Source organism: Sinocyclocheilus anshuiensis, unplaced genomic scaffold, assembly GCF_001515605.1.
Source record: "Sinocyclocheilus anshuiensis isolate Anshui unplaced genomic scaffold, SAMN03320099.WGS_v1.1 scaffold739, whole genome shotgun sequence".
In the NCBI taxonomy this organism is placed as follows: domain Eukaryota; kingdom Metazoa; phylum Chordata; class Actinopteri; order Cypriniformes; family Cyprinidae; genus Sinocyclocheilus; species Sinocyclocheilus anshuiensis.
In genome coordinates, this window is record NW_015551105.1 from 593,085 (window position 1) to 614,062 (window position 20,978).

At 36.6% G+C, this 20,978-nt stretch overlaps 2 protein-coding genes across 4 annotated transcripts; both read left to right on the top strand.

The window, feature by feature from the left end:
* Positions 1 to 4,771: 4,771 nt before the first annotated feature.
* LOC107662838 (MOB kinase activator 2-like) lies at positions 4,772 to 10,051 on the top strand. Of its 2 annotated transcripts, none has more exons than XM_016452953.1 (5): positions 4,772 to 5,269; positions 7,478 to 7,629; positions 8,233 to 8,329; positions 9,108 to 9,232; positions 9,330 to 10,051. In XM_016452953.1, the coding sequence occupies exons 1-5, from the start codon at positions 5,160 to 5,162 to the stop codon at positions 9,560 to 9,562; spliced, it is 717 nt and encodes a 238-aa protein (XP_016308439.1). In that variant the 5' UTR covers positions 4,772 to 5,159; the 3' UTR covers positions 9,563 to 10,051. The 2 variants fall into 2 exon arrangements, with proteins under 2 accessions (XP_016308439.1, XP_016308438.1); XM_016452952.1 differs by having other exon boundaries at positions 7,481 to 7,629.
* A 357-nt stretch (positions 10,052 to 10,408) lies between these two features.
* LOC107662836 (ADM2-like) lies at positions 10,409 to 20,645 on the top strand. 2 transcript variants are annotated; one of them, XM_016452951.1, is made up of 4 exons: positions 10,409 to 10,714; positions 10,894 to 10,975; positions 15,675 to 15,827; positions 20,090 to 20,645. In XM_016452951.1, the coding sequence occupies exons 3-4, from the start codon at positions 15,757 to 15,759 to the stop codon at positions 20,463 to 20,465; spliced, it is 447 nt and encodes a 148-aa protein (XP_016308437.1). In that variant the 5' UTR covers positions 10,409 to 10,714; positions 10,894 to 10,975; positions 15,675 to 15,756; the 3' UTR covers positions 20,466 to 20,645. The 2 variants fall into 2 exon arrangements, 1 of the variants encoding a protein (XP_016308437.1); XR_001631250.1 differs by lacking the exons at positions 10,409 to 10,714; positions 10,894 to 10,975; positions 20,090 to 20,645 and adding an exon at positions 17,268 to 17,429 and having other exon boundaries at positions 15,752 to 15,827.
* Positions 20,646 to 20,978: the final 333 nt, after the last annotated feature.

Consider the following 20,978-nt stretch of genomic DNA (forward strand, 5'->3'; position numbering starts at 1 on the left):
CAATTCTGAGAAAAAAAGTCAGAATTGCAAGATATAAACTCGCAATTGCGAGAAAAAAAGTCAGAATTGTGAGATATAAACTCGCAATTCTGAGAACATATCAGTCTTTTTTCCCCCCTCAGAATTGGACTTTAACTCGCAATTGCGAGTTTATATCTAACAATTCTGAGAAAAAGTCAGAATTGCGAGAAAAAAAGTCAGAATTGCGAGTTTTTATCTCGCAATTCTGACTTTATAGCTCGCAACTGTGAGTTTATATCACACAATTCTGAGAAAAAAAGTCAGAATTCGGACTTTACATCTCTTAATTCTGACTTCATAACTCGCAATTGTGAGTTTATATCTCACAATTCTGTGAAAAGAAGTCAGAATTGTGAGATAAAAAGTCGCAATTACCTTTTTTTTTTCTTTTTTTTTATTCAGTGGCGGAAACAGGCTTCCATATAAAAGGGATAGCTCAACCAGAAGTAAAAATGTACTCACTCACTGTCTTGTTGTTCCAAACATGAATGACTTTCTTCTGAAGAACACAAAAGAAGATATTTCAAATAATGTTCGTGCATGGTAATTTTATATGGTCAAGTTCCAAAAAGAACCATAAAATAGTATCATTATGACTAAAAATGGACTGAAATATTGTGGAACAATTTGTGAACGATTTCCCTCCACCATAGCTTAAAAATCTCATTTGCATTTATTCAGACTTGCTCCATCCCGATTGGTCAAAACACTAGAAACAATTACATAATTTGCTTAAAACCTGATGTGTTTCGGTATGTTCCTCACACACTGTATGAAATCTAGCGCACAAGTCGTATGTACTTCGTATGTCGTCTTTTATGTTCCACGAATGAAAAAGTCTTACAAGATTTGAACGACACGATGAGGGTGAGTGAATGAATGAACAGTGACTATTCCTTTGAACATGTTTGTGTAAGGCCGTTTGATTAATGTGTATGTGGTTGGTATCAGAACGAACTCAGGTGAATGTTATGTATCAGATCGAGTCCGTGGGCAAAAGAAGAATCGAGGGCGCGTGTGCCTTGAAATATTAGTGTGTTAAACGTGTGCACACATATCTTTAATAACATCTTCCTATATCACTGTCACGTCTTAGTAATAATTGTAGATGTGTATTCTTTACAATATGTACACTTAATATTATATTTTTTATGACTAATTACTAGCGAAACACTAGAAAGCTGCAGTGTGCATTTCAATCTAGAGAGATGGCAATAATAGTATGAATAATTTCTTTGGTTTGTTTTCTTTTTTAAGTAATGTAGCTTTGACACACAGGCACACAAACTGTTTGTGAGAGCGAGTGTGTGAATGTTGAAGAAGCTCTGTGTGTTTTCAGTTTGTTTTTGCACTTTTAAAAACTTGATTTTGATACCAAATGCAATGTTAGTGGCGGTACGACGACGATAACGAAGCCCTCGGGTCTGTTTGCATTTGTGTTTACAAGCCGTTTGTTGTGTAGTTAAAATTGCAGATGTTTGCATGTGCAAGTGTGTTTGTGTTATAAGAGCGAGACCCGAGAGAAATGTCGACCGATCGGTACTCTGTGCTTGAATGTTATTCATATTTTAAGTTTATTTTTATTTTCTTATTACTATTTTATTTTTTGCCAAATATTTTCTTTAATATTCCGTCTTTATCCTGTTATGGATAACTGGGTTCTATTCTCTCCTCAAGACCGAATTCTTTCTCATTTCTCATCGTTACTTACGTCATACGTTACGTTAATTCATTTTTGTGGTTAAATTGAATTCAGCACTGAATTCAGGTGTGGAATAGCAGTCAGTCTTTACTAGAAATAAAAGGTAAGACACGAATCCCCCTTTATCTCGTCTTCCGCGTAGACTTCCGCTCTTTATTAACCACTTTTTCTGAGTGTCGTCCTTTCCAAACATTTGTGATTTGTTTATGCATTTGCAGGACATGAACGTGAGGGGAATTTAATTTAGTGATGTAAGAATTATGCCAATATAATACCACAGTTGGTCATTCTAATTGACACATTCTTTCAATCAGAGTTTCATATCCTCTTCTTCCTCCACACCACCATAAAATTTTAATAGCTGAATAAATACATTTACAGGTAAATGAATAAACAGATGCAGCAGAACCTGCAATGTGAAATCCATGTTTATATTGTTATTTTCTTTTCAGCTCTTGTATGTGTTCATGTACCTAAAAACACAAACGCATACTGTACATTATGAACTGGTACAATATTTTGTGGTATGTCCTGCCTTGAGCATCTGTCCATGGTGTGAAACTGGAACACTGGTCTGTTGTCATTTAGTCAAATGCCTTTTTAATGTAAACTGATGCTGGTAGTTTCTTTTCTTTCAACTGTTTTTTTTTTAATATATATATATATATATATATATATATAGCGATACTGTACTACATGTCATCTGTTGTCAGAGTTAGGCTTTAAAATCAGATATCAAACAAATAAATATTTAAAATGGGTTTGTGTGTCAAATGCCAAAACACCTTTTTTTTCTTTCTTCCAAATTAATAAACTAAACCTATGTACATGCATAATGTTTAACAACGATGAAAGTTAAAACATTGGCAATGTATATTTCATCTAGCTAGAAAGCACTTTCCACAAATGGGGATTGCAGATGATGAATGCAGTTTACATTAAGCGATGAAAATTAAACTTTTTTTTTTAAGTTTCGAAATTACGATGATAGTAATTGGGTAAACAAAGGTAAGGTAACACAAAAAGGTCACTTTAGATTACATTAGTTACTGCATTAACAATGAGCAATCCATTTGTTACAGTGCTCATTAACATTTGTTAATGGTCATTAACTGTTCCTTGTTAGGTAATGTTAACTCACTTCCAATAAATAATGTTAGCAGGTACAACTTGATTTTAATAACGTGTTAGTAAATGTTGAACTTAACATTAACTAAGATTAATAAATGCTTTAGAAGTATTTTTCATTGTTCATGTTAACTAATATTTCACTTTATTACCTTAAATTATATATGTCTGCACTATGTCTGTACTGTCACACTTGGCAATAAACCTCTTTCTGATTCTGAACTAATGCAGTTAATGGGGAAAAATGAATATAAAGTTTATAAACATGCCAAAAATAAAACTTAATGTGCTTTACATGTGTTCAAATAGTAAAACGTTCACAATGTCAATATACTTTGGCAAATCAAGGCATAAAGTTTATTATACATATTTCATACACATTGATCATTCAAAGTGTTTTACATAAGACAGAAAAATTAAAATAAAAAATAATTTACGAATAAGGAATAAATAAAATAAATGTTTAAAAAATATATAAAAATACATTTTATATAAACGTGATCTCAATCATTATAAAACCTTATATTCATTAATGACAAAGTTACATTGAAGTGTTAAAGTAGGTCCACTTTTTCATTGCAAAACAATAACATCTGAATATTAGCCTGTAAATGTGTGCATCATTTCTGAACGTTAAGCAATTCAGTGCCTGATTAATTTAATGCAAAATTAATATTCTGAAAATTATCACATTTGAAAATGTAGTTGGTTTTACATTGGTAACACTACAATATGGTCTCAATTGTTAAAGGGATAGTTCACCCAAAAATTCTGTCATTAATAACTCACTCACCCTCATGTCATTCCAAACACGCAAGACCTTCGCTCATCTTCAGAACACAAATTAAGATATTTTGGATGAAATCCGAGAGCTTTCTGACCCTCCATAGACAGCAAGGGAACTGCCACGTTCAAGGACCAGAAAGGTAGTAAAGACAACATTAAATAGTCCATGTGACATTAGTAGTTCAACCTTCATTTTATGAAGCTACAAGAATACTTTTTGTGTGCAAAGAAACCAAAAATAATGACTATTCAAAGATTTCTTCAGTGTTGTGTTCACGACAGTACCACGACACATGTGTGTGCATACTTCTGCTTGTAAACAAGGCTCAGCACATGCGTGTTCTACATCAGAACGCCGGCTCCTGTGTCAGCAGCATCACACGCATGCGTCGTGGTACTCTCGTGAATGGTGGCGGAGACTGACCGGAAGAGAAGACATTTTTGAATAAAGTCATTATTTGTGTTTTCTTTGCGCACAATACGTATTCTTGTAGCTTCATAAAATTAAGGTTGAACCACTGATGTCACATGAACTATTTTAACGATGTCTTTACTACCTTTCTGGGCCTTGAACGTGGTAGTTCCCTTGCTGTCTATGGAGGGTCAGAGAGGTTTCGGATTTCATCAGAAATAATCTTAATTTGTGTTCTGAAGATGAACGAAGATCTAACACGTTTGAAACGACATGAGGGTGAGTAATTAATGACAGAATTTTCATTTTTGGGTGAACTATCCCTTTAATGTATTAGCTAACATGAACTAACAACAGACAATATCTTTTTTACAGCATTTTTAATGTTAGTTAATAGTTCATGGTTCATAGTGGATTAATGAACATAAATACAACTTTTGATTAAAAAAAAAACATGAGCAAGTAAATGTTGAAATGATCCAATATTAATAAATGCTTTACAAGTATTGTTTATTGTTAGTTCATGTTAACTCATTTTAATTAAATGAGAATGTATTATAAAGTGTTACTTTAATATCTAATGCAATGAAATTCATGCATTTTTAAATGTATTTTAAAATGTTCAAATACAAGTTTGGGTTCATCATACCTGATGTTTTGCCTTGTCATCATGAACATGAAACCAAAGGAATGAAAGAAACCTTCATCGAAAATTCCATGACTACACTGAAAGTGAAAGTTCCCCTGGAGGCACAAGAGGGCGGTGCCTCAGGTGAGAGGAGGAGGGGCAGTTTAGGGAAGGGGCGTGGCTTGTACTGTGTGTAAGAGAGTAAATATTTTTCACTACTGGTGGAACCTGTCCGTCTACTTCACCAGAGACGCACGGAGACTCAGCCTGAAGTGCAGGACGCACAAAGAACAGCGGAGAGAACAAACACATTTACCAGAAACCAGAAAGAATGCTGGACGGAGCGACAGTCTGGACATAGACCACCGGATTGGACATCATGTAGATGAAGACAACTCGCGTTGTGTTTGTGTTTGTTTACTTGACAGGTGCATCAGTGTGTTTGAGTTTGAATGAGACGTGTGTGTTTCTGAGGACCTTTAATGGGTAGAAGCATCCTGGATATGGGGGGATGTCAGAGTTACAGCAGCTCTGATGAAGAGGATGTCAGCGCTCTGAAGGCAAACTACACTAATGTCAGCCTGTTCAAATTGTGAGTATATACTTCACCCACACACACTAGATAGGCAGTAAAATAAGGAATGCACACATCACACAAATGTCTGCTGAAGAGATAAGCGCCAGCATATCTTCAGAGAGAGAGAATGTGTGTGAGCATATCAGGAGTTTCATTTGTGCATCATGTTGGAAAAAGACTCCAAGTCAAAGGAAACTTCCACAAGTCCATGTGTGTTTGTGTGTGAAAACATGGACCCTCTGCACAAGGGTTTATGGGTAAACACACCTGGCTGCCACGGTGTGTATTTACATACTGCACACCTGTGCATAAGTGCAACCGGTCATTTTGGTGAAAAAATGCATTGCTTGATTAGAAAATGTTGTCTCAAACAAATAAACAGTAGTGGAAATACTGATATAGGCATGTACTATTTTCATATGCAATAGTACAATTACATGGTACCCCAAGGTACTTGCATACCATGATATTACCACAATACATGCACAAAAACAGGGTACATACATTACCAATACCATTGTACTTGTAGGTACTTTTGTAGGGCAGTCACTTCAAAATTAGAAATACATGGTTCTTATATTTGTTAATATTTTAAACTACTGTATCTAACATGTGACCTTTAATAGAATCTAACCTCAATATAATCTAACCTTGAGTTTCCACTCATGCACACTTTTCACCTAAACTAAAATGAACAGAAAACTTACGTATTATGTATGACTACAGCCATAATATGTACATTAACAAATTGGAAAACAGGAAACAAAAGTTCAGCAAGTCTATACTTAAATAATGTAACTGATAAATAATTTAAAAATAATAATAATTCAACTGATAAAATAGGAAAATATAAAATATGGAAGCCAATATCAAGTAAATATGGTTATTCAAGTCACTTTGATGTACAAGAGTTTACTGAAAAAAAAAATATATATATATATTCTAAATAACCTCAATAAGTCACTTAAATGTACAAGAACTCAGTACACTGATGATATGAGAGGGAGGTGATGCCTGAGGGATCTTGCTGAGATTTGAAAAAAAATAAAAACACTAATCAGAGTGCTTGATTTAGATTAAATCATGCAATAACTCAACATGGTGTGATAAGAATCTCATCAGCTCATTAAGTAATGAGCAAAAAGCTGAGCCAATTTATATATGTCCCAAGTACACACTATATATATATATATTTCTACCTCTCTATATCGCTCTAGTTGTAACACTGCAAATCTACCACACTTATTTTGTGCAATGCTTTGACTAAAAAGTACATGTGATGTTTCTTTAAAATAAATATCACTTGGTTTGATAGTTTGTATCTAATGCAATAACATTTATACACTGCATAAGAGTGGCATAAGTATCCAAATGCTTCTTGGAAGACCATATGGAAGATATTCCACCTCACAGCCCGTGTTTTAATCAGTCAGGACAAGGCCACCATCTCGAACCTCCCACCACACACAAACACACACTATCAGTTATTTCAAGGCTGAACTCAGAGGTCTGTTTTCTCTGTGTTCACACACTCAGCGCGCTCTGTCAGGCCAGCGTCTGTGTGGTTTTTCTCATTTGCATGAATGAAAATTATTAGCGTTGTCTACAGTAGAAAGCAGCACTCTTTCCAGTGAGAATGTGCTGATTGCTCACTAATGCTGTCGGAAAACATGAACAAGTGAAAACAAGCCCTTTCAGTACATACAGTAATCGACCAGCCCCGTGTGCACACATGACAACTAAACTACATCCCTGTGTGTCCTTGTGCAACGTCACTCTGTGTGTATTCACAAACTGTTTGCTATTTGCGCACCAGCTTAACTATTTAAACACAGATTAACTAGTAGACATGCTCACTGCAAAAGAATTTCACATCACAAAATCGGCCATTTATATATCAGCACATTTCAAATGAGATTCCTTTTCTGCATTTCTCCTCTTCTCTAGCTTGCTTCCTAATCTAGTTGTCAAATAAACCTGGCATTGTATATTACAAATATTGTTTGCTCCTTAACAAATTGCTTTTGTTCCCTCTTTTGTAAGCCGCTTTGGATAAAAGCATCTACTAAATGCATAAATGTTTAAAATGACTCCGTTTGACCCTCCATTCCTGGTCATACCGTGCACAATTCATTAGTGAATTTTATATATAAAAAAAATAGCTTTTATCAAAATGTAATAAATTGCTCTGCTGTGAATTCTCATCGAATATTCTGTTGACAGAAGAAATAACAGTCTACATTTAGTCCCGTCTGCTGAGGTCAAACCTTACCTGACAGATCACTTCCTGTCCAGACGCATCACTGATCTCGACCTTCTGACCCTCTCTGCCCTGCCACACGGCCTCGACCAGCAGGAGTGGATAGCAACAAACAGTGAGTATTCAAAATCACAAAGAAAGTATAAAAAATGAATGCCAGAAAAAAAAAAAATTATACTTTTTTTTTTTTTTTTTTTTAAATAAACACTACTAACCCCAACCCAAATCCTACCACTACAGTTTTTTTTACAACTGTATTAAAATTAATTAAAACTAATATTTTTTTTAAAAAGTGTTTAGTGTTTATATATAGTGTAAATTCAATACACACACTAGTCATAGAGCACATAATGCCATTTACAGTTAAACACCCAGTGATTAAATAGATGACGACACACTCAATTCAGGGCGGAAACAATACACTAGAGACATGTCAAATATTTCTTAACATATGTATCATGTTCAGTAACGCATTAAGGAATGATGGGAATGTGTTGGGCTTGGCTCACATATCTAGACATTTAAATAAAGGCTGGTCTGTAGCATAACTTATTCTGACCTGAGATCACCCACTTAGAATAAAAAAAAATAGTATGTACAAATAAAAATCACAGCAATTTTTGTTTGAACTACGCATCAGATAGTTTGGCAGTGGTCTGTGGGTTTGTTAGGCTCTGTGTGTGTAATGTGTGTTAACTCATCTTACCATCTCTTCCAGCGGTGTCGTTTTTCCAGCACACTACCCTCTTCTTCAGCGCTCTGTCTGATTGTTGCTCAATTACAACGTGTCCGGCAGCCAAAAGCTCAGGAAACCTGTGAGCAGAACAAACACATTTCATTACAGCTAGTTAAGAGACTAACTTAATTCACAGCTTGAATAAAGGCATAAAATGAGGCGTATGTACGCCTTACAAAATATTGCCAAAGTAACAGTTTATTATAGTTAACAAGACAATATCACAACAGTTTTACAGTGGTAGCTCTGTAGTCGCTATGGTATTTTGATGGAAGCTACACTGTAAAACCAAGACAGGATTTAACAAACTACAATAAAAAAAATGTATGAAACACTGACGGTGAAATGTGAAACCTGTGAACACACACACATATATATATAGTAAAATAGTAAATTAATAGTAAATTACATATATATTGAATAGTAAATAAATGTAACTTTTTTCCTATTATAATAATATAATACAATTATATAATATTATATTGTAATTATTATATATTTTTATATTCAATTAAAGTGGAGGAAATTTGCAGTACTGTTGTGGTTGTTATCACTGGTTTATTTTGCATGCAGATATCAACACCCAATGAAATAATTTACAAAAGAATCCTAAACAATCATTTCATAAAAAGTAGCTTTGTTGTCACAAACAACAGCAGAGACAGCAAAAACACCAGGAACTGTATAATTGATTCATGCTGAAGCACTATTACAGAGCATTATAATAATTCTACATGTGAATCACATACAGTCAATTCATTATATACTACTGTAAAAATCTAAAATATTTTATAGTGCATGGTTACAATTGAAATTTTTTTGTAAGCGATACTGATGAATTGTTTGGTTGTGTTCAGTTTGTATGAATGGACAGACGATCAGGGGAAGAAACTGAAGTGTTCAGCTCCGATCTACATCGACTACGCCTTGTCCTACATCCAGGAGATACTCTCAGATGAGCGTGTGTTTCCTACCAAGGCCGGTATGAAGTTCTCACCATCAGAATTTGCCATAGCTTTAGCCTAGTGAGCTGAAAATGATCTGAACTCACAGAAGTGACTGTATATGTGTGTGTTTAGGGTCATCGTTCCCTTCTGGATTCATATTCCTGATTCAGAAGATCTTTGTGATGCTCTTCCGTACGTTGGCTCACCTGTTCAGCGTTCACTACCAGGACGCCATCGCTGTGGAGATACACCCGCAGCTCAACACGCTCTTCACACACTTCATCACCTTCAGCCACACATTCAGACTGCTGGAGCCCTCAGAGACTGCGCCGATCGACGAGCTCATCGCAGTACTCACATGCTGACACACAAACTCAAGGAATATACACGTGAGGTCTTCACAAAAGGGCACAGCATGAGCCTGTGAATCATAAAATTCACAAATGGAACACTCTATAGCTTTGGCACCTAATGGGACATGTGCAAGTGAAGACCACAAGACTGTAAGTCCACATGTCCACATCAAGTACACTATATAGGACAGTTCCTTTTTTGATGTTACATGAAGAACCCCTTTGATGTTTTGACCCAGTGGAACTAGAATGTGTCAATCAACTTCAGGCTGAGCTCTGATTGGACAGCGCAGCTGCTGGCCCCACCTATAAGTGGTTTTTCAGTGCCAACTGTGAACGTGGGTTATTTTCTTTCGGCCAGTGATCACACAGCCTTTAGCGGGATGCAATTCTTAGGAATCTGGGAGCACCGGGAGCTTTCAACAGTACTTTTCAAATTATGGCCAAATTATTCCCTCTTTGTGTGGTTGTCTGCCACAATCAATGAAAAAAACAATGTTTGAGGAGAAAACGATTTAAAAAGTTTAAGCTCACTTTTTTTTGTAGAAATAACTACTTCTATTCATCAAGGATGCATTAAATTGATCAAAAGTGAGTCAGTGACAGTAAATACATTTATGTTACAAATAAATGTATAATGTTACAAAATATTTCTGTTTTAAATAAATTCTGTACCTTTTCTATCTATCAAAGGATGCTGGAAAAAAAAAATGTATCAGTTTCCACAAACATTAAGCAGCACAACTGTTTTAAATATTGATAATGACTGACTGCTGAAATATCTCAGGAATAAATGACATTTTAAAATAGATTAAAACAGAAAACATATATATTAAATTGTAATAATATTTCAAAATATTACTGTTTTCATTTAGTTTTGATCAAATAAATGCAGCTTTGGTGGGCACAAGAGACTTCTTTCGTAAACATTAGAAATCTTACCGACACTACATCATGTCCTAATCAGATGCGACGCGATAATACGACAAAATAAATGACTTTTCCACGTTTTTATACAAACCAGTCGCGACTGTGACAAGTATAAGTAAGTTTATTGGTCACGTGACTCCTATTTCTATAGCTCCGCCCTCTCTTAAATCTCATTGGTTTGAAATCCCGCGCAGCATCTTCGATTCCAGATGAGAGATGAAGTCGCTATAAGCAGTGTTGGGGGTAACGCATTACAAGTAACGCAAGTTACGTAATCAGATTACTTTTTTTCAAGTATGCATTACGTTCTATAAAAAGTAACTAAGTAACGTAATTAGTTACTTTTTTATGGAGTAACGCAATATTGTAATGCATTACTTTTAAAAGTAACTTTCCCCAACACTGGCTATAAGCGCATCCCGTCGTGTCTTTTTAGGACGTGCTGTGAGAAAGGAGAATTAAAAAGCCTTTGCTACTGCGTACAACATTACTGAGGTACTTTATCACAGCAAATGGTTCTGAAGCATTCACAAACGTAATTTCACGCAAATAATTTTTCTGACTTGAACATAATTAGCCTACTACGATTAGCCTAATTCACAAAAAACACCTAGAATGATACTGTGATAGAATAATATGTAGCCATAATATACTGCTGATGGTCTTATATTTGTTTAGTGCTGGTTCGTGTGCCTGTGTGTTGAAATAGAGAGGAATATGAGGATAAAGAGAGAGATCAGATGTTTCTCCTCAATCCTGAGCATTCATAAATGAACAGCCCTGAGGATATTAGAAATGTACACATGAATACACACCGCGGAGAGCTGGTCTGACTGGTTCCCAAGAGGAATTAGATCTGTTTATACACACATTGTCATGCATCAGTGCATTTATTACTTTGTCTTTTTATCCTGCGCAAAGAATTTAAGATTTTTTTTTTTACTCCCATCCCATTTTTGGGATGACAGACTGTTACATTTCTCAAACACACAAGATAGTGTATTAGTATACTATTATACATTGTAGACATAGTATATACTGTATACTGCTTTAAAAAAGTATGTCATTATGATGTATAGTGCTTTTTTTTTCAATTGTATGTCATTTCCCAGATAGCACACGTACATCGGCAAGATGTCTGTTAAAGATCGCTTCATCTGGAAAGCACCTGCTGTGTACAAACATAGACGTCTTTCAATTGTCAGTTTTGCATACATTCTAAATCATAAACATCTTGAAGACATCTTATAAACGTCTATTTGACATCTGATAGGAAACATCCTATAGACGTATTGCAGATGACCAAACACTCTAAAAAAAAAACGTCTTGCAGACGTCAAATAGACGTCTCCGTGATGTATGTGTGCTATCAGGGTTAGTAGCATATGCAAAATGTTTCAAACTGGAGCATGCTAGACTCTGGTCACATGACCTAACCACATTACTTGTTTTTAATTCCAGTGAGTGAATAATGAATGAATCTCTGTTATTTGCATTTTCAGTCCATGTTTGTGTAAAAATTTGTTCACTTTTAGAAGTTGTCAAATGAGTCTGAACAAGTGAAGCATATTACATTGTGGGATACAGCCCAGTGAAGTGTGCGCTGCTGTATGCTGCACATTTAGAGAATAGTAGCATATCATCCATTCTTGCATAGAGAAAATTCACAATGTTATACATAGTATACTATATGCTACAGAAGCAGTGAAGTGAAGTGAAGTGACATGTGGCCAAGTATGGTTACCCATACTAGGAATTAGTGCTCTGCATTTACCCATCCTAAGTGCACACACACAGCAGTGAACACACACACACCGTGAACACACACCCGGAGCAGTGGGCAGCCATTTATGCTGCGGCACCCGGGGAGCAGTTGGGGGTTCGGTGCCTTGCTCAAGGGCACCTCAGTCGTGGTATTGAAGGTGGGAGAGAGCGCTGGTTATTCACTCCCCCCACCTACAATTCCTGCCGGACCGGAGACTCGAACTCGCAACCTTTGGGTTACGAGTCCGACTCTCTAACCATTAGGCCACGACTTCCCCACGACTACAGTATACTAGTATTTCAAACACTCCTGGAACATGCTGTACTTTTCACAGGTTTGGTTTGATATAGCATACTACTCTTACTAAATAGTATGAGTAGTATGATAGTATGCAATTCCAAATTCAGCCTATGTGTCAAAGCACTGAGGGAACATAAATGTGTTGCTCCAGCAGGGGGTAGCAAAGGGAAAATGTCATTGAAAAAGACTTTCACCATCCACTACATGAGCACCAACACACTCCTAGTTCTGAGAGTTATGGAGATTTAAAACACACTTGCACACATATTTAATCAAAAGACTGGACTCCAAAGGGCTGTTAGCACTACATTGTGAAACCTTGTGAAGCAGTGTTTGGATACGAAGTTGAAATAAAGACCTTGACCACTGAAGGGGAAGTCGTGGCCTAATGGTTAGAGAGTCGGACTCATAACCCAAAGGTTGTGGGTTCGAGTCTCGTACCGGCAGGGATTGTAGGTGGGGGGAGTGAATGTACAGCGCTCTCTTCCACCTTCAATACCACGACTGAGGTGCCCTTGAGCAAGGCACCGAACCCCCAACTGCTCCCCAGGCGCCGCAGCATAAATGGCTGCCCACTGCTCCGGGTGTGTGTTCACTGCTGTGTGTGTGCACTTTGGATGGGTTAAATGCAGAGCACTAATTCCGAGTATGGGTCACCATACTTGGCCACATGTCATGTCATGTCACTTGAAACATCTCATAAGTGCACAGATTGGTTGATTCATCTTTCAGGGCACCTGCTGATGGGCTGAGATTGGAGGAGTGAACGGGTGAGGGTAGTACAGAAAAGTACAGTAGCGGTGCTCAATAGACTGTTGTGTCTTATTCCAGCAAAAGCTGTCATTTCAGCCTCTCAGTGAGTCTGAAAAAGAGCTTTTGATAGCAAACAGAGAGAGTCTATATTGTGTTCAGGGTTAAAATTATGTTGGATCAGAGGTAATTTTCACAAACAGGGAACAAAATAGGGCCCTAAAACTCTTAAAAATGGTAATCTACTTCAGGAAGGCAAACTAAATATTGAGTATGCAATGTTTGCAACCTGTAACCAAAATAAAGGACTGTCTAAATACATTTTAAACCCTTTTATTTTCTAACAATATAACCATATATAAAAAATTATATGCACAAATGATAAATTCAGTCTAAATTGGGATAAGTATAGCTAGTTTGGAAGCAAATGCTAGTTTGTTATTATTGATAAACTTGTTTTCTGGGGAAAAAAAAGGTTTGTTAACTTTGGTAACAGGGTTGAATGGTTGAGCTTGATGAATGCCGTCAACAATGCAATATTTGTAAAATAAATAAAATAATCTGAAAATGGATGGAGATTATTTGCTTTTTTATTATTGCACACAATGCAGTAGAAATGATTCAAATTGATGTAAATTCTTGTAAAATTCATGGGTGTCACAATTTTTATTCTAGACATTAATATAACATATCAAATAGTGTTTTAAAATAGATAAGATTTGTGCATCTGATTTAAACAGATTTTAAAAGGATTATAATAATACTTTGCTGAGTTTCGTATTATAATAATGTATGATAAGTGAAGAGAGACACTTGGACAGACACACAAATATACACTTACACACACAAGCAGGCAGCTCTGTCTGAGAGAACTGAGGCATGAATGCAAGCGTATCCTGTTGCTGTCTGACCCATTACGCAAAACAAACACACACACACACACACACACACAAAGAGCTCAGGAGGTGTCTGCAGAACCCGATCCATTTCAAGGGCTAATGCTAATTATTTATATTGCATGAAAACGTATCTGTTTGTCCTGAAAATGATTAACAATCACAAGTCACAAACTAACATGCTAATACACAACAATATTCCAATATCTGGACATTTTTGCTAAATAACTGCTGCTTTGATCCATAGAAGAAAAATCTATGGTTTTGAACTAATAGGCAGCTCAGAACATTTTCACAAAATGCATCTATTTAGTAAATTAAACTTGTAAAATAACGTTTTCCAAATAACGAGACACCCAAGTTTATGACATACTTTATGAGACTGAGATACAATAAACATCCTAAGCTTTTAAACAAAGACAATCAGAAGCCTCTGAACACACGGACATAAAAAAAACTTGACCTTTATGCTGCTAAGCTATAAAAACACAATCATGCAAAACGACAATCGAAAACACTCGTTTAATGCTGTTATACAGTTTAGACAATCACATTGCTTCAAAAAGCACACTGAGGTCAAAGTCTAATTGACCTCTAAAATTACCTTAAACAAGATTCACAACAGAGACACCAAAACACACAAGCATCAGTGACTGACTCTCATTAACATGAACTCAACTGTTGGTAATCCTCTTTAAAAGGGCACAGGGCACAGAGAGCTCTATAAAACTAAACACACTCTTCTGTTATTGTCTCTGACCTTTAAATAAAGCCACCATGTCACACCTGACGGAACAATTATATTTTTATATCATGACACATACTTAAAAGGCTTGGCATAAGCTGAACACTTGAAACAATATTTCCCTCAAGAGCCAGCGTTCCTACAGGAGTCTCATGTTCACTTGAATAAAGAGCCAGCATGAATGAATAAATAAATAAATATTGTATTTTGTGCATAAAACACATTACATATCAAATACTTAAAAATATATTTTTATTTCATACTGACCACAACATTCTATCTATCCACTGAATACATTTTATTCATATTTTACCACAACATTATAGATAGATGTATTTTTAGTTAATCAAGCGCCTGTGGAGTCTCAGAAGTATCAACAGAAATCCACATTGGGATATGAAATAATTCGTTGCTGTAAGGAGGATACTGATTCATAATAACTGTACCAAGCCTGAAGTGCCAGTTATCCAGTGTCTCCTCCCTCTCAGTATTTAAGCATGAAGTTTTCGGGGTCAGTACTGAGAGTTTCTCCAGCCAAATCAATCAAAGTCCTTTAAAACCCGCGATTTCAACAGTCTTACACACGTGTGATAACATGAAATGAGCGGGACACGTCGGTATCCTCTCCATATCAGTGTGTCTTTTAAAGTAAGGGGTGAATACGTTTCTGCTCTCTTTAAAAGTAGCTTTTCGTTGTAACCTTACGAACTTCCTCGTTTCCTCTTTTCTCCTCCGCAGCTGCACGTGCATGTCTACCTGAGCTGAGGACCGTCATCTCGACCTCATTCACTGGGACTGTAGAGGAGAGCAGACTGCTGTCATGAAATCTCTGCAGCTCGTGTGTGTGTTTCTTCTGCCTCTGCAAACACTCGCGCTGCCGCTGCGCAACAGGTGAGAGACGCGCGGGACACCGGCGCCGCCCGGTCACATCAGCTATCATGACCGTATGGATGCTATATATATTATACATATATTATACAAACACTATGATCGATATTCTCACTTCTCAGTATCACTAAGGTTTGGAAATGTTTATGTAGAGCTCGTGCGCGTTATTCATATGCAAATAAATCTAGTAACAAAATATCTTAAATTGTTAACATTAGTCGATGCATTACCAAAAATGAACTTACCATGAGCAATATATTTACATAATTTATTAATCTTTGTTAATGTCAGTTAAGAAACTATAATTGTTCATGATAGTCCATAGTGCATTAACTAATTTAACAGATACAGCTTTTACTAATGCATTTTTTAAATCAAATTTTGAAATTGACATTTAGGATTAATAAACGTTGTAGACATATGGTTAATTGTTAGTTCAATTCAATTCAAGTTTATTTGTATAGCGCTTTTCACAATACAAATCGTTGCAAAGCAACTTTACAGCAAATTAAGTTTCTACAATATTTAGTGGTAGCTTATCAGTGGTGACTGTCAGTTAATGTACATATGGCAGAAATGTACGGAAAAATCAATTCAAGACGTAATCAAACAGACGATGAACACTATTAACAGCAATTATTATATGATGCAATCAAACTTATAGCAAAATGTGGTAGTTCTGTATGTTGTTTCAGGGTTGGCAGGTTAACTAATGAAATCAAATGAAGCCTTACTGTAAAGTGTGTTACCATTACTCTTATATAAACAGATGCAATGCAGACCAGACATTACATAGATTACTAAGCTAAACTTGAAGTATGTATGTTCATGGCAAGCCATTTTAACATTCATCATCTATTGTTAGTATCGATCAAATTTGTTAGCAATACTTATTTTAAATTGCTTCAAAGTAATAGTAATGACTTTTAAGTTTTTGTCAATTTCAACTATTCAATAGTTTTTTTTTTAAATAGCAATTGTAACTATAATATGCAGTGTTACTAGGTAGCATGAATTGAGGTAAATTGGGACACTTGTTTCTAATGAGATGACTGGTAAAATTGCCCAATTATCCTGAATTAACCCTACAATTGTGACAAATACTATTTTCTCATAAATAAATATCAGTAAAACTATTGATATAGTAACTAGTTGCAAAGGAAGGTAAACAATAGTATGTAAAGAATAAGTGAACAATTGAACACTAGTGTATTCAATTGGAATAAGTATTAGTATCCAAAGAATGGGTAGTAGTGAAACTGATACTAGACACTATTGGTTTATTTTACTAGTATAATTGAGGATAAATAATGCTATTAAATAAAAATACATAAAGGTAGTTTTACAGAATATATGTTAAAATGGCTTGCCACACACGTGTGTGTGTGACCTGTAGATCCATGAGATAGTATGCGTCACCTTGACTGTCTGCATTTGGCACAGGGAGCGCAAGAGAGACGTGCCACCTGTAACGTAGTTTCTCGGATTTCCCCTTCGTAACCGCTTAGTCATGATATGGATCAGGCTATTTCGAACTCTGACTTGCAGGATGCAACATGGAATCATGCCTTCAACACAATCCACATACCTCCAAAATTTTGGATTAAACTGCATTCATTTTAAATTGCATTAAATATAAACTACTCAATTAAGTGGCATTAATTTGATACATAATTTTATTTACAAAATGCAGGTTTTAAACGGTATAACAGTAGATATAATAATAGAAATGCTGCAAAATAAACAAGTATTTGGACACTGGCTATTGGTTTTTCGTTTGAGTCACTTAAAAGTAGTTGCTAAAATGTTTAGATTCTGAAAAAGCACTACTATATTTGTTAACAGAGGTGTGACGTCATTTTATTGGTATCACTTAGTGTGTCAATACCTTCTGAGGGTCACTTCATCTGTTGGTTTGAGTCTTGTAATGATGCCGCTTCAGACTGAATGTCACCTCAGTGGCTCTCCCTCCTGGTGGGTTGAGACAGTTTCTTCCACTGAACAATGAGTCTGAGGCCTTCAAAAGTGAACAAAGCTTACAGGATAAATCTGAACACGCAGTGTGTGCCTAATGTGAGAAAAGGTCAAACAGACCTTTGAGGTCACAAAACACAAACAGCAAGTGATTTAGGACTTTAATGTTCAACTGGAAATTAAATCCTCTTTTGCGTACACACTCGTGCAAGGGCACAATGAATTTATGTAAGGTGGATTTAAGCAGTCCCCCCCCCAAATTAGCCCCTCCAGCACTGTTTTTAAAAATGTGCCTCTCGGTGAGTGGATTGCAACATCATTCTTAACAGTTTGTGACTAAGATGGATATTTGTGCAAGCTAACATCTCTCTCTCAGGCCCCATGCAGGGCACTAATGTGGGAACGCTTCACAACAGTCTCTCTCTCTCTCAACCTGAAACTTCCAGACTTCCTCATTCTAGTCTTCAGAATAAAACATCACAATACGTCTCCTCTTCTTACTGTAAAATCCAAAAGACTCTTCACCCTGTATGCTGTCTTCCATATTCACAGACACTTGTGTGTGTGTGTGCGTGTAATCTAGCATCTGAGACTGAAGTGTATGAATGGAGCAGTGAAACAGTAGGACTTTAGCTTGGGGCAGAGGCTTAGAAGGGCTTATGCTGGGATGGGGTGATTGAGTAACTGTGCTTGGCTGCTGCTCTCCGGCCTGATTTCAATTCAGTATACAGTTATGATGCACAGGGGCTTTTCTTATCTAATCATACGTGCAACTGCAACAAAGGGTGTCAAACTAATTAAGATAAGAAGCCGGATTTCATCACGATAGTGTAAGTGAAACCAATTACAAAGTGCATGTAAAAGAAAGAAGTTGAAACACGATCAAAGGAAAGAGTTCACTGATAAAAGAACTCCTGATTTTGAATAAAATTTGAACTGTGCCATCAAAAAGGATGCTGAATTGGATTTTTAAATTTAAGAAAGTAGAATTGAAAAGAACTGAAATAAAAAAAAAGTTAACATTTTTAACTAGAAAGAAAAGTTTGTCAATATAGACTTTGAATGCTGGCTTGACAAAGACTTGTTTGAAAGTTTAGAAAAAGAAGTCTTTAAGTTTGTGGGTTTATAGACGGAACAATGAACAGAATGATAGAATATCAAAACAATCAATAGAACAACAGACAGAAGAGCTGACAGAACGACAGATCAGTAGATAGATAGAATGCCAAAACGATTCAGGCGGACAGACTAAAACAGTGTAAAAGCTCTTCATGACGTAGGTGTGTTGTTCAGGAAAGGTTTGACAGCATTTAGGCTGATGGTGACCTTCACAAGAGGGAAAACAGTGTGTGTTTTGTTGGTAAGCAGTGTGTGTAGCGCATGTTAAATGAGGAATGTGTTTTGGAAACTCCAATGATTCCAGGCTTGTTCAGTCTTTCCTGCTCTGGCCCACATTTAATGATATGAAGGAGCAAGTGGGAGTCCAGCACACACACACACACACTCAGACCTGTACTGACCCTGAGCCCCGGCGGTCCCACATCTCCGGTTCTGCTAACAGACTCACCACATAATGCCAGCTATTCAGCTGCTGCCTACAGTGCTGCTCGTGAGTTTAAATCTGGCACGCAGTACATTTTCAACATCAATCAAATTTCAGTAATGCATATTAAAACCCAAGTTTAGCTAGTTAGCATGTTCCTGGTAGTCCCTACTGGTAGATACTATACCTACACTATCTGGCACCTAAAAACATTTCTTAGTTAGTATCAATGATAAAAACAGTTGTGCTGCTTAATATTTTGCAACAGGTTTGCTATCACAGATGTCAAACCGAGTGCTAAACAAAGGTTTGCATGGGATTGACATTATAAACATTTAAATGCTCCTTATGCCTGGAAACCACTGTTAGAGTCAAGTCACCAATATTTAGAAGTCAGAAAGATTTATTGCCAATTATGTTTGCACATACAAGGAATTTGTTTTGGTGACAGAAGCTTCCAGTACACAGAGACAACAACAACACACAGATAATAAAAAATAAAGATATGTGAATAAAATACACACACACACACACACATAAACAAAAATAGACAAAAATTGTATGTACAGATGTGCTATAGATAGAATAAGATGTAGGGATAGACTTAATGCTGCCAAGCCTCTACTTTAATACTTAACCTACGTCAGCTTCTATGTGAATGTCTGAATGGTGTATTTAAATACATCTGGTCAATGCATGCATGTGCTCCACTGGCGGTCAACCAAATTATTTCGCTTTCTCTCACCAGATCGAGTTTTCCCAGCAAACCCGGGAAGCTTTCAGAAACACAGGGTGGTATCGCCATGGAAACCATCACCATTCCTTCAATAGCTTCGAGTGCCGGGGCAAGAGAGCGCCGTGCGGTCTGGAGGGCCCTCCTACATAAAGGACCCCCGTTGAAACAGACCAACACACCGGCCAATCAAAACAGGGAACATTTCCGGGAATATCGGCACGTCCTCAGAGGGTCACGCAGTTACCCACAGGGTCAGCTGAAGCGTGTGAGATGCGTCCTCGGCACATGCCAGGTACAAAACCTCAGCCACCGTCTCTACCAGCTGAACAAACAAAACGGACGGCAAGATGCACCAATCAATCCCAGAAGTCCACATAGTTATGGATAAGACTAGGACTGACCACACAGCAAAAACCTATCCAAAAATGTGACAACAGAAGACCACCGACACCAGCGGGCAACCAACTCAACAACTGGCGTAATCAATTTACAGGTGTCCTGTCATGAGAAATCAAATTCTCTTGATCGTTTGAAATAAAAGAGTTCAATGTGCTTACTGTAACTTTAAGAACTCTAAACTTCCCCTAAACAAGTGTCTATTGAAACGGAACCACAAAAACAACTCGTTATGAACTTCTGCAACTCTGACGTCATCTAACATTAACATACAGTATGATCGCCAAGATTAACATGCAAGCTTCTATTTCAATGTTCAGAAACTTGGCCTGGCCTTCATATGGAGTAGTAAGGAGGATGTTAGATAGATACTATATTACTCTTAAACACCAGAAGAAGTAACGATAAGTGTAAATGAGGGAACGTTTGAGAAACCTTGTGCTGTTCCTGACTGTGTGTAGCACCTACTAGCTCTGCAGATACGTCTGGAGTTTCGTTTTCTGAT

Excerpts from the sequence above, each read along its gene's own strand:
- LOC107662838 (XM_016452953.1), top strand. The coding sequence starts at position 5,160 with ATGGGTAGAAGCATCCTGGATATGGGGGGATGTCAGAGTTACAGCAGC. Across the intron at positions 7,630-8,232 it reads GGAGTGGATAGCAACAAACA|CGGTGTCGTTTTTCCAGCAC; the intron begins GTGAGTATTCAA and ends CATCTCTTCCAG. Across the intron at positions 8,330-9,107 it reads GCCAAAAGCTCAGGAAACCT|TTTGTATGAATGGACAGACG; the intron begins GTGAGCAGAACA and ends GGTTGTGTTCAG.
- LOC107662836 (XM_016452951.1), top strand. The coding sequence starts at position 15,757 with ATGAAATCTCTGCAGCTCGTGTGTGTGTTTCTTCTGCCTCTGCAAACA. Across the intron at positions 15,828-20,089 it reads GCGCTGCCGCTGCGCAACAG|ATCGAGTTTTCCCAGCAAAC; the intron begins GTGAGAGACGCG and ends TTCTCTCACCAG.